The 11,543-nt window shown below is 46.3% G+C and overlaps 1 protein-coding gene across 6 annotated transcripts in view; it reads left to right on the plus strand.

Moving 5' to 3' along the window:
* The window catches only part of LOC112222231 (serine/threonine-protein kinase WNK2), a 62,714-nt gene extending 53,430 nt beyond the window's left edge, over positions 1-9,284 (plus strand). Inside the window, exons 19-31 of one of the 6 annotated variants that reach the window (XM_024384943.2) lie at positions 27-197; positions 394-445; positions 1,035-1,133; positions 1,468-2,228; positions 2,608-2,659; positions 2,792-2,853; positions 3,064-3,710; positions 4,075-4,307; positions 4,520-4,738; positions 5,436-5,534; positions 7,813-7,857; positions 8,479-8,777; positions 8,929-9,284. In XM_024384943.2, the coding sequence (XP_024240711.2) occupies positions 27-197; positions 394-445; positions 1,035-1,133; positions 1,468-2,228; positions 2,608-2,659; positions 2,792-2,853; positions 3,064-3,710; positions 4,075-4,307; positions 4,520-4,738; positions 5,436-5,534; positions 7,813-7,857; positions 8,479-8,777; positions 8,929-9,249 (3,060 nt within the window). In that variant the 3' untranslated portion in view covers positions 9,250-9,284. Of the gene's footprint in view, positions 1-26; positions 198-393; positions 446-1,034; positions 1,134-1,467; positions 2,244-2,607; positions 2,660-2,791; positions 2,854-3,063; positions 3,711-4,074; positions 4,308-4,519; positions 4,765-5,435; positions 5,535-7,812; positions 7,858-8,478; positions 8,778-8,928 lie in introns of those variants that run through there. The other 5 variants (XM_042304007.1, XM_042304004.1, XM_042304005.1 and 2 more) reach the window with 5 other exon arrangements.
* Positions 9,285-11,543: the final 2,259 nt, after the last annotated feature.

Below are 11,543 nucleotides of genomic sequence, written 5' to 3' on the forward strand. Positions count from 1 at the left end.
TGATGGATTGTCTCTCTGTCCCTCAGGTGGAGAATGACTTCATCCTGCTCCTGGAGAAGGAGATGTTTATAGAGCAGCTGAAGGACATTGTGGACAAGGCTGAGGATCTGCTGAGTGAAGACACTGAGGGGGAGAGGAGCTCTGACTACGTGGGCAGTCCTCAACAGAGCCACGGAACAGTCATACTGGGGGGAGAGGTGAGGAGGGCAGGGGGGGGACAGGGGATTCGGGGGGGTGGCAATTGGCATCCTCAAGATGACTCTGAGCAGGGTTGCCAACAAACCATCCGGGGGCCAACATGGCGACATTGTTGAGAGAATCCGGTCAAGCTTCGTTATCTAGAAGTTATACTCTTTAGCGCCAGCCATTTATAACGATTCTTTCCCTTTCTAGGGTTCAAAGACTGCTACACCTAATTCACCACAGCTTGTTTACCAGCAGAACGGTAAGGTTTCGCTACCTCCTGGCTACACATTGTGTGCAGGCTTTTGCTCAAGCCCAGCTGTAACACATCGATTCAGGAAAATCAACTAATCATGGTTTTCAAATTATTTTTAATTAATTGACCTAATTAATTAATTAATTAATTATTTTTTAATTTCTGCACTCCCTGAGGTCTTCCAGGACCACTAGTCTTCTAGTTTCTCAACCCACTTCAGATGCATTACATAGCACATTACAGCCTCTCCCTGAACCACCAGACACAGCAGATTTAAAATGTTCTGGGAGGTTGTGGTCAGGAGTGGCGATAAAGAGGGTGACTGGTTGTTTCATAGGGACTGCAATCTCTCTTCAGCTCTCAATCGGTCTTATTTCACATCTCTCTGTCCTATCTTTTCATGTCTTCCCCAATCAATCTCTCTATCCCCCGTTCACTTCCTCTAAACATAATTTGGTAGTTTATGAATTTGACTCTTTTTCTCCTGTATTTGCAGTTCATCTGAATTTCAGTGCATGGGTCTCTTTCTAGCTCTATTCTGTTGTTGCTAGTAGATCTGGATCTAGGAATGTGTCTTTGTCTCTGTACTTGGCAGTCCTCCACACTGGGAAGCGCTGGTTCATTATCTGCCCCGTGGCCGAGACGCCCACGCCAGACAGGGAGAAGACCTCATCAGACGCCTCTACAGCCAAGGGTGCGTGTACACGCACACACACACACACACACACACACACACACACACACACACACACACACACACACACACAAGTGGGTGAATAAAGCTGCGTGTGTGAGAGAATGAGCTAATGAGCGTGTGTTGTATGTGCTGTGTAGGGTTCAGTTATGTAATGCCAGTGTTGCTGTGGTGAAGGGCAGGCTTTGCTCCAACTGACAGAGCTCTGATTGGGGAAGACAAGTGATGATGTAATACCCTCACACACCCACAGGACATCTCTCTCCTTGACTCCACTCTTTAATCTCTTTCTTTAATGCCTTCTCTTCTCTCTCCCCTGCTCTCTCTGCTACAGAGGCTCCTGATATGTCATTGTCTAGGTCCAGCTGCAGTACTGTTCCTGCCCTGACCACCACAGCCCCTACTCCAGCCCCTTCTGCCCTCCCTGCACCTCAGAGCTCTATTCAGCCTCAGGACCCCAATGTGGGCAAGGCCAGAATGCTGCAGCCCCAGGCCTCTGGAACCAAACCCACCACCAATAGTACCACTGCTGCTGTGGGCCGCCATGAGCCCTGTGTCTCCATGGTAACAGACATCCCATGCTGCCCCATTGTTCCACCCGTGTCTCTGGATGTGAATGGGGTGGGACATAAAGGGGCGAGCAGCTCTTCCTCCTGTCTACCCAATCAGGGGGCCAGCCTGTCAGGAGACCCGCCCCCTCTGGGCTCCCACCAACCTGTGGTCTTGCAGCAGCCCTACGCCACACCCAGCATGGTGGGTGGAGGAGGTGGAGCCACAACACCATCACAGCCCCAGAGTCCAGCCCACCAGGCCTCCCAGCAACAGGATGGACCTGGTGGATCTGGGAGTGGAGGTGGTGGGGGCCTGGGGGAGTCTGATGGAGAGGGCCCCCCCAGGGTGGAATTTGTGGACCGCACGATCAAGACTCTTGATGAGAAGCTGAGGAACCTGCTGTACCAGGAGTACGCCCCATCTGCTCCCTCCAGCACCGCCTCAGACCTCCAGGGCTTCAGCACAGAGGGGGTCAGCTCTCCCCTTGTCTCTGACAGCCAGACCATCACAGAGGGGGGGCTCCCCAGGAAGGGAGAGCTGCTGGTAAAGATGCACCGTGTGTGTACACACGCGTATTTCGATTGGGGCAGCTGCAGTGTTTGATCTGATGTGTGTGTGAATCTCTAGTGTGATATTGATTCAGCCATTGACTGTAATCACTGGCAATTATAACTCGCAGCCTTTAGTGAGACTGGTACTGTGTTTAGCAGAGGAAGTAGAGCTCAGGGTTGCTGGCCAGATAAAATACATTATACTCTGCACTCATGGCGGTTTGATCTCTGATGCGGGTTGTGTGGGTGGGATGGCCGTTGATATATTTAGACACGGCAGCGGTCAGAGAAGGACAATGGCTAGACAAACACCCTGTAACCCTCATATACTATTGACCAAATACCACCCCCCCCTTTACCCCCGCTCTCAGCCTCAGATCCCTGAGCGTACAGATAGTTTGGATACCCTGAGTGACTCTGCAGGTAAATAACATCCCAAAACACACATTTTCTATGACATTATCCTATGTATTGTATCTATTTCTGACTATTTAGGGGAGACCCCAAAGTGATTCAATTGTTTTAATGTTTCAATATTTTGTCACGCCTGTAAAGGTGTGCTGAACACTGACATGGTGGGCAGTTCCAGTTCCTATGGCTCCAAGAGCCGTTTTCAGGTAACTTTACCATAGCTAAACATTCTGAAAAGAGAAACCATCTTGAGTAAACCAAAGTTGACTTCTATTTTATTAGATTTAATTATTCTTCTGACGTAGGTCATGTTTTTCTCAAGATTTAGATCTAGTTAACAGTTTATTCAATACGATATTAAATGTTTAAATAGTTTACTCAGTTTCAATTTGATCATGGTCTTTTCTCCCCTCCAGATTGTCCCCACTCCTCCAGACATCATCATCCGTCGTTTAGAGAAGGGCAGAAGTCGCAGCACCTGCAGCTCCACGGCTCCCTCTAGTGGCTCGGGGGGCTCTCATGCTGCAGCTGAGGGGGGAGGACGGCGAGACCAGGGGTGTATGGCCGTGGGCAGGTTCTCAGTGATAACCACCGAAGAGGGGATGGAAAACACAGCCAAACCTCACTGTAGCCACCGCTACTCAGCCCCGCCAGACTTCTACCAGGACACTCCCACCTCCAGCCCCAACGCCACCCCCACCCTGCTCCCACGTGCCCACACTGCTGATGCTGCCACGAACTACTCCTTCCACTTCGACTCTGACTCAGGGGAGGAGGACACCAGTAGTTTAGCCCCTCCCCCTGCCCACCACAAGCCTCCAGTCCACGCACTCTCGGAACACAGCGGAAGTGACCTCATGAAGAGGGCGGTGGCCTTCCTGCGCCGCACGGGCCGCAGCAGCAGTGTGCAGAGCTCTGATTCGCCGAGCCGGCAACCAGCGGTAGCGAATGGCCACGCCCTCTCGCTGCCTGGACCCGGCCCCGCATCGTACATCAGCAGTGACAACGATTCTGAGTTTGAGGATGCGGACATGAGGAAGGAGCTGCAGAGGCTGAGGGAAAAGTATGTGAACACACACACACACACACACACAAATATGAATTCATACAGGGTCAATGTTAACCCATTCGAAATATAGCAAACTATCAACCACTGTAACCTTCATAGCCCTGGATAGGTTTGTAGCCATTACACGGCAGGTAGCCTAGTGGTTAGAGCATTGGACTAGTAACCGAAAGGTTGTCAGCTCGGGGATTCGATCTTGCAAGGTAAACATGTGTTGTTCTACTTAACTGCTATGTAGTGACCTTTTTTAAATTGTACGAGTCAATATAAACAACAGTTCTCTCCAACTGGGGGAGGAAATGGAATACATTCTTCCATATTATTGCATGTAGATTTTCTCTTACGCTCTCTTCCTCCCCAGACACATGAAGGAGATCTCAGAGCTGCAGGCGTTCCAGAGGAATGAGATCGAGCATCTGTATAAAGAGGTGGGGAAAGCCCTGCCGCCTGGTGTAGGCCTGCTGCACGCTGCGCCCCCTAGTGGCCGCAGACGTAGGGCCAGCAAACACAAGCTGAAGGCGGGCAAGCTGCTCAACCCCACAGTGCAGCAGCTGAAAAACAACCTGAACACCACCACTGCCGGTGAGAGGAAAGGTGTGTGGGTGTGTCAGACAGTGGTGAGAAGATAGGAGAGAGGTGTGATTGATAGAGGGGGATGAGAGTAGGTGTGAGTGGGAGGAGAGCGAGAAAGGTGAGTTTGTGAGCAGTCTTGGGAGGATTAGAAATGTGGTAATAATAAATGAAAAATGTATCCCCACTTCACCATAAAGCTGGCTCTGTGGCTTATCCAGTATTTCTCTCTGAAGGTGAGAGTGCACCGGGCTTGTCTGGATCTCCAGCTAAGAGCTCCATCGTGTCTGATGGCTCTGCCTGCTCCAGTGGCAGCAGCAGTAGTACCAGCAGCACTCTGCCCAGCACGGCCCCACAACCCGTTCAGACCCAGCAGCCCTGTTCTCTCAAGGGCTCCCTCTCCTCTGACAGCATCTATGGTGGTGGCATGGCCACACACGCTGGCCCAGGGCAAGGTACCTACACACACATAAAGGACAAGGTATACACACTGGCATAGCGCACACATTTGGCGTATACCCGTACCTAAGAATGTATCTCTCCCTCACTGGATTCACATAATATACCAAAAGAAAACACACTCAAACGTGTCACTCACTGAGATGTGGACACATACTCAAACACACTGATTTGTACTGAGGAACAACTGAACAAGAAGAACACAAGACCATCAGCTTCAGTATTCTAAGCTCTAATATTCTAAACTGTCTGAATCGGAAGTCTCATAAGGAGACATGGTAATTGCTGCATTGCAAATAGTCATGATTTATCAGTCTTTCATCCAAAGCAAATGTTTTTAGGCAAATGTACACAAGGTGAGAGTTGCATCACACATGTCTTCCATGCCAAAATACTGCCACAATACTGCCACTATACTGCATACAGCTTCCATTGAGGTGTCAGCAGTTTAACACTACTCATGGTAAAGGTCTGGATAGATTTGGGAAAGGTAACCTGACCAGTGCATAGTGACAACTTGTTCCTGTAGTGAATGTGCAGGCTGTCTCTTGTTGCTGGTTTAGCCCATGTGGCTGTACCCTGTACTGGTGCTGCTGCTGTTAGTGGTGGGGGTTTCTCATCCCAAGTCTCTGTGCACTTTTACAGAAGTGTCTTTGTTTCTTCTCTTCTTCCCTCTTATATTAATTTTTACAGGATGGACGGTATACCACCAAACGTCAGAGAGAGTGACCTATAAATCTAGTAGCAAACCGCGTGCTAGATTCCTCAGTGGACCCGTGTCTCTGTCCATCTGTTTGTATTTGTTATTTTCTACTTTTCACACATCCCCTCTCTCCTCTCTTTATTTCACCTCTTTATCTTTTCTCTTGACCAGAATGTATGTTTTTAGATAGTGGATCCTCACCCTCTTCACTACTCCCTATTCCCAACACAAGCGTATGTCTGCCATTTTGTGTTTTGTCCTCATGGCTTTCTCCCCTCAGCCCTAAGTGGTTTTGGGTTTAGACCTTCCTCCATACAAACGCTTTGTGCACTGCTTTAAACAGACTCCAAAAGCATCCCAGCTAACAACAAATATTCCCACAACTTTAGAGAACGTTCCCTTAAGACTCATTAGGAAATTAACATTTTAATAGGAATGTTTCCAACAGACCATTCCCTTAATGTCAAAGAGAACATACCCCAGAACGTAATTATATTCTACAAACATTTGTGTCCAGTTTTCTGTGGGTTAAGAGAATGTTCCATCAATGTACCACCATACAGAGAACATGGTTGCCATGTTCTCAGAATATAAAATATTAATGTTCTGGATACGTTAATTAGTATGTTGCAAGAATATTCCTGTGTCCAGTTTTCTGTGAGTTAGGAGAATATTCCATCAACGTCCCACCAAATGGCAACTATGTTCTGTGTATGTTTGGATGTGACGTTGAAGGAATATTCTCATAACCCACAGAGAACTGGACACAGGAATGCTCTTGCAACATTCTCATGAATCCTGTCTAGAACGTTTTAATATTGGCAACAATGTTCTGTGTATGTTTGGTGGCATGTTCTAATAACCCTCTGAAAACTGGACACGTGTTCTTGCAACCTCTTCATAAAACACGCCTAGAACATTGTTGTATATTCTAAGAACATTGTAACTACGTTCTAGATAAGTTCTCTTTGAAATTAAGGGGATGTTCTAACTTTAACACCAAAACATGCGAAGAGGTTCTCCGAAGGATTTTGCTAACATAGATCAAATGTTCCTTTAACTAATGAAAAACTGGACACTCAAACTTTAGGGGAACATTACAGGTTATTTTACAAAAACATTCTCTCTCCCTAGAATTGTTAGCTGGGATACTGTATTGTCATAGAGCTAGTCTTCTCCAAACATGAGCGACGCTAGATCTGAAACCTGAGCGAGAGTGTATCCTATGTGTGTTTTCATTTACTCACTTCCTTAATTGTATGTCTCGAATTGAGGCGCATCGGCCCACAACCCCTCTGTATACCAAGAGAAAAGCCAGCCCTTCCCCTGATAGCCAGCCAGGTTCCAGAGAGGCTTGCGTTGGTCGAGGTCCCTCTCTCTCATATTTGGACTGGGAGGACGGTGCAGGCAGGCGGGGGGCAGGGCACTGAAGGAGACTGGCTCCTGCAAAAGGGCTGTATCATCAATATTATCTACTTTCTCTTCTCCCGCTTTACCTGCATGTCTTGATAAGTGCTGACTCTGATGTGCTCCGGCTATAGTCTCTATGTGCTTTTTTTGGTTCCTTTTATGTTATGTTTCACAGGCATTGTTGTACTTACTGGTAGTTGAACTGTTTAGAAATTAGCTTCAGGGGACTTGTTACTCCAGTAATTACATTATTGATTCAGTGATTCGGCTCTCCACTCATCGTGCGTGTGTGTGCGTGTGTGCGTGTGTGCGTGTGTGCGTGTGTGCGTGTGTGCGTGTGTGCGTGTGTGCGTGTGTGCGTGTGTGCGTGTGTGCGTGTGTGCGTGTGTGCGTGTGTGCGTGTGTGTGTGTGTGTGTGTGTGTGTGTGTGTGTGTGTGTGTGTGTGCGTGTGTGCGTGTCTTTAGCTTTACTATTAACACTGCATTTTCCATAACCTTTAACATGCCATGTAATAACTGAAATAATACAAGCCTGGAGCCTAAAACATTGACTTATTCCAAGTAAGTTTAAAGAAATGTTTTAAACATGACAGGAGAAGTTTATTAGGAGCATATAATGTGAAGGTCTGAGGTACAGTGTTGACCTGCCCCAGCTTACTGTGGACCAGTCTTCTCCGAACCCCCTGTACTCTAGCACCATACCCAGGGCCTTCTCTGTCTGTTCTGGCTCCTTTTTATTTTATTTCTGTTAACGTTTTGGAATGACTGCACAATTGAATAGGACCTAGTCTTTCCCCCACTCCCATTACGTCTCACTGATTTTTAAACCCCCTTCTCCTTTCTCTCCTTAACCGATTTGGTAGCTGTGTGTGGCTTGATGCAGCTTGTCCACAGACCTGTGGTGTTTAGTGTGTCCCGGCCTAACTGTTTCTGTCTCTGTGCTGTTTTACCTTATAGGGTCCACACTGAAACGACTATGTCTAGGCAAAGAGCGCAGTAGTAGTAACTATCTCATTTACTTCTTTCTGTCTTCTTCGCTCTTTTTTTTCTGTTTGCATGCGCACCCGTTTATATTCACGTGTTTGGCACTGGAAGAAAACATGCCAGATGTTGTTAAATGTTGGGCACTGCTGCACAAGGAGTGTCACCTTCATAGATTGATTTGAATCCTTTTTTAAATTTGGTAGTGCATGGCGGTGTTTGGCCTAAATGTTAGTGCTCAATAATGAGACTTGTGTGGTTGTCAGCATTAATGGTTTCTGTTTGTCTTACTGTGGTAGATCGGTTGGGTGGGTGGTTGGGGTTCAACCATGCTGTAATCCTTTGGCTGTTGGGTTTGAGGGGGAAAAAAATAACATTTGCTGACCAGTAAAATGAGATCACATTTCAACTTTCTCCAGAAAATGATTACCAATCAAAGGGACATTTTTAAGGTACACTGAAAAACAAACTCCCTCATTCCCAATTGGAGTTTGCCTATTTGAGTAAATATACAGGCTCTACCCAGGCTGAAAGTAGTTAAAGTGCCTTAATGGACAACTGTAAAAGGCCTAACAAACAGCAGCCAATCGATTCCATCGGTAGGGTGTAACTGGGCAGAGTTTACAAATCTTTCTGTTCTAGGGTCTTCTCACGGCGCCAGTGCAACTCAGACAGCGTCCAATCTGCAACAGCCACCAGCTGTTCCCACCCCTTCGTCATCTCCTCAACCAATGGCGGCTCTAGCTCAGGCCCAGACGAACAACAGCAACAACAAGAAGCCAGGCACCTTCACGGACGACCTGCACAAGCTGGTAGATGATTGGACGAAGGAGACGCTCGCGGCCAATCAGCCACGGCCCTCTCTGAACCAGATCAAACAGCAGAGACGCAGGCAGGACCTGGAGGGCCGAGCCACGCCCATGGGAGGAGCCACACAGGAGGTAAATGGCATAGAAAAACACATCAAAAGTCTTAAGACTATCACCAGGGTGGGAGTTGCAGCCTACCTTGCTCACTTTTTAGATTTTCATCAAAAAGCAGTTGACAAAAGTCCCTGTACACAATGTTAAACATCCCCTTTGGTTCTTTCAGGTGAGATGTGCCATCCTTCCAAACAAGTTCCAGCTGCCTCTGTCCTGTCCACTGACAGTTGTAGGCCTAGCCATGCCCACTGACCTGGGCTCCAACCCCTCTGCCATGCTCCAGCCCGGGTACCTGGTACCAGCAGGTCCTTATGGAGGGGTTGTGCCCGGCCCCTTATACCCCCAGCAGTGGTCTGGTATGCCCAGTCCTGTGGGGATGATTGGGGCAGCGGGAGGAATGCCCTACCCCACCAGGGCCAACCCAGGGTTGCAGGCATACCCCCTTACCCTGCACAGCCCTGAGAACGGCCCTAACACCAGGACTACCTAATGTGACAAATCGCACCATCTTGCAAACACCCCCCCACCCCATTGCACCTGATGCTCAAAACAGACTGCCCCCAGTGTTCCCCTCTATCTCAGCACCCTCACATCAGGTCTTACCTAATTCTGTGCTAATAAACCTAACTCCACTCTGTTCCCCCCTGGTTCTCACTCCAGGGTTACAATTGTAATGAAATCAGTCTAATCACTTTTAATGGGGTGATGGGATGGAAAATAGAATAAAGTAGGGCCCACACATTTAGATGCACCAACAAATGGCTTATGGGTCGTTCCACCTTAAAAAGCACAAGAGAGGATTTTGACAACCACCATCTCTGATTGTGCTAAAATTGTTTCTGTAGTTAGAAACATAAGATTAGCATTCCTCAAATAATTTGTTGAAGTATAATTTATTGCCACACCCTTTTAAAATTTCACTGATATTTAAGTGTTTATTAAATAGATCACATTTTCTTTACAACATTGGGTAGAAAACCAATGGCTTTGGCTCAAGGGAATATGTTACATAGGATGAAGAAGCAATACTCCAAGTCAGACATAGAGAACTGTTGTATACTGGGTGGGATTGGTGTGGGGGGTCCGTGGGTGGTTGGCCATTTTTATTGGATTCCTTGTCTTACTCAATTGTTGGAAGAAGTTTGACCCAAATTGTATGTTTGGTACTATGTGAATCCTATACATTTTAAAAGGGCCAATTTGGGTACAATCAATTAGCTTAATTTCTCAAATTTAAACAATGTTGCAAGAATGCCAATCTTATGTTTCTAACTACAGAAACGATTTCAGAACAATCTGAGATGGTGTCATGCTTGCTGAAATGACATGGGATGACTCTTGTGTTGAGTACACATAAGAATGTGTCTGAGTACTGGCCTCTACTTGACTGTACTACTCAACCCCTCCAGTGTTCCTATATGCAGGATAGTCCTGCTCCACTCTGCTCTGATTATGTGGTTTGATGCTTTATCAAAGAGTAACATGCATGTAAATAACCTGTGAGCTTGTAAATCTCCAGTGTGCAGGTAGATGTATAAACTACAACACCTGAAGTTTTCCTGTGTGTGCTTGCGCACAGTATAAATGTCCTGTGTGTGTGTGTGTGTGTGTGTGTGTGTGTGTGTGTCAGAGTACCTACTGCTTTGGTCTTGACTAAACTCAGTCATACAAATAATATTAGCGGTCACCAATGTGACGTTTTCACCAAATCCATCATAACCAATCAGCAGTAATGTTTTCAGAAAGCTTTTTATCGTTTACTAACGTTTTGTCAACCTTAATACACTACATTAGAAATGAGAATACAAGGGTTTCAGATGACAGGATACCTGTATTTAAGGTGAAGTTCTCTGGAGGAGTGCCTTGAACATAGCTTTTTCTGTGAAATGAAGCCTGTCCAAATCACATGGATTTTATTTAATGGTGCCTTGAGTGCCACTTCATTTTTTTAATGCTTTGCAGACACTTTTTGGTTTACATTTGAATGCCCTTGTAGCACTGCACTATTAGCACTGCATGTTTTATTTAAGTAATAAAATCCTGTTTTTAATCTTTTGTTTACACCACCCTTGTGAAATTTAGAACGCCATAGACATGAAATGGACAGTTGCCTTGCGAGAACAGGCAGTTGATGTAGCTACAGTTAAGAGAGAACATAAGTCAAAACCCACTCATTGGGCAGGGGTTAGTGGCATAGAATTAACATTCCAATTCAAGTCAACGTTCCCCAATGGATGGATCAATTGAGTTCCCATTCAATATTTGTAGGTCTGTTTTTAAAGGGGAGCCAGTAGTGTCCAGCTCAGAATGTAGCAGAGGCAGGTTTGCCGAGCGAGACTTAAAGTGCAATTTCACCCCTCCACCTAGCTTTCGTAGTGGCCTTGCCACAAGCCTTATCCAGGAACCTGCAACGGGAGCTAGTTTCTTTTGTTGCCTTTTTTAGTTGAACGTAAGTTACAAATCACAAAGAAAACACTAACTGCATTTACAACTGCAAAATATTTTCTGTTGGGCCAAGTACATGGCTCCTATTATTAAACACGTGATTGGTGGAATTACCACTTATTTACTCGTCTAATGTATTGTTTTGTGTTTTTTGAGCTTGATGTCGATGCTGCTAGTGTGTCTGGTGGATCCATTAAGAAGGAAAGGAGGAGTTAGGGTGTGTATCTCGTGGTACTTGATAACACGACACAAGCTGATACACAATCCCTCCAGTAATAAATACCTTTTTCAGAGGATAAGTTTTCTCAATGAGATGTTCATGTGAAGCAGTGTTATTAT

Source organism: Oncorhynchus tshawytscha, linkage group LG22 (assembly GCF_018296145.1).
Source record: "Oncorhynchus tshawytscha isolate Ot180627B linkage group LG22, Otsh_v2.0, whole genome shotgun sequence".
Taxonomy (NCBI): domain Eukaryota; kingdom Metazoa; phylum Chordata; class Actinopteri; order Salmoniformes; family Salmonidae; genus Oncorhynchus; species Oncorhynchus tshawytscha.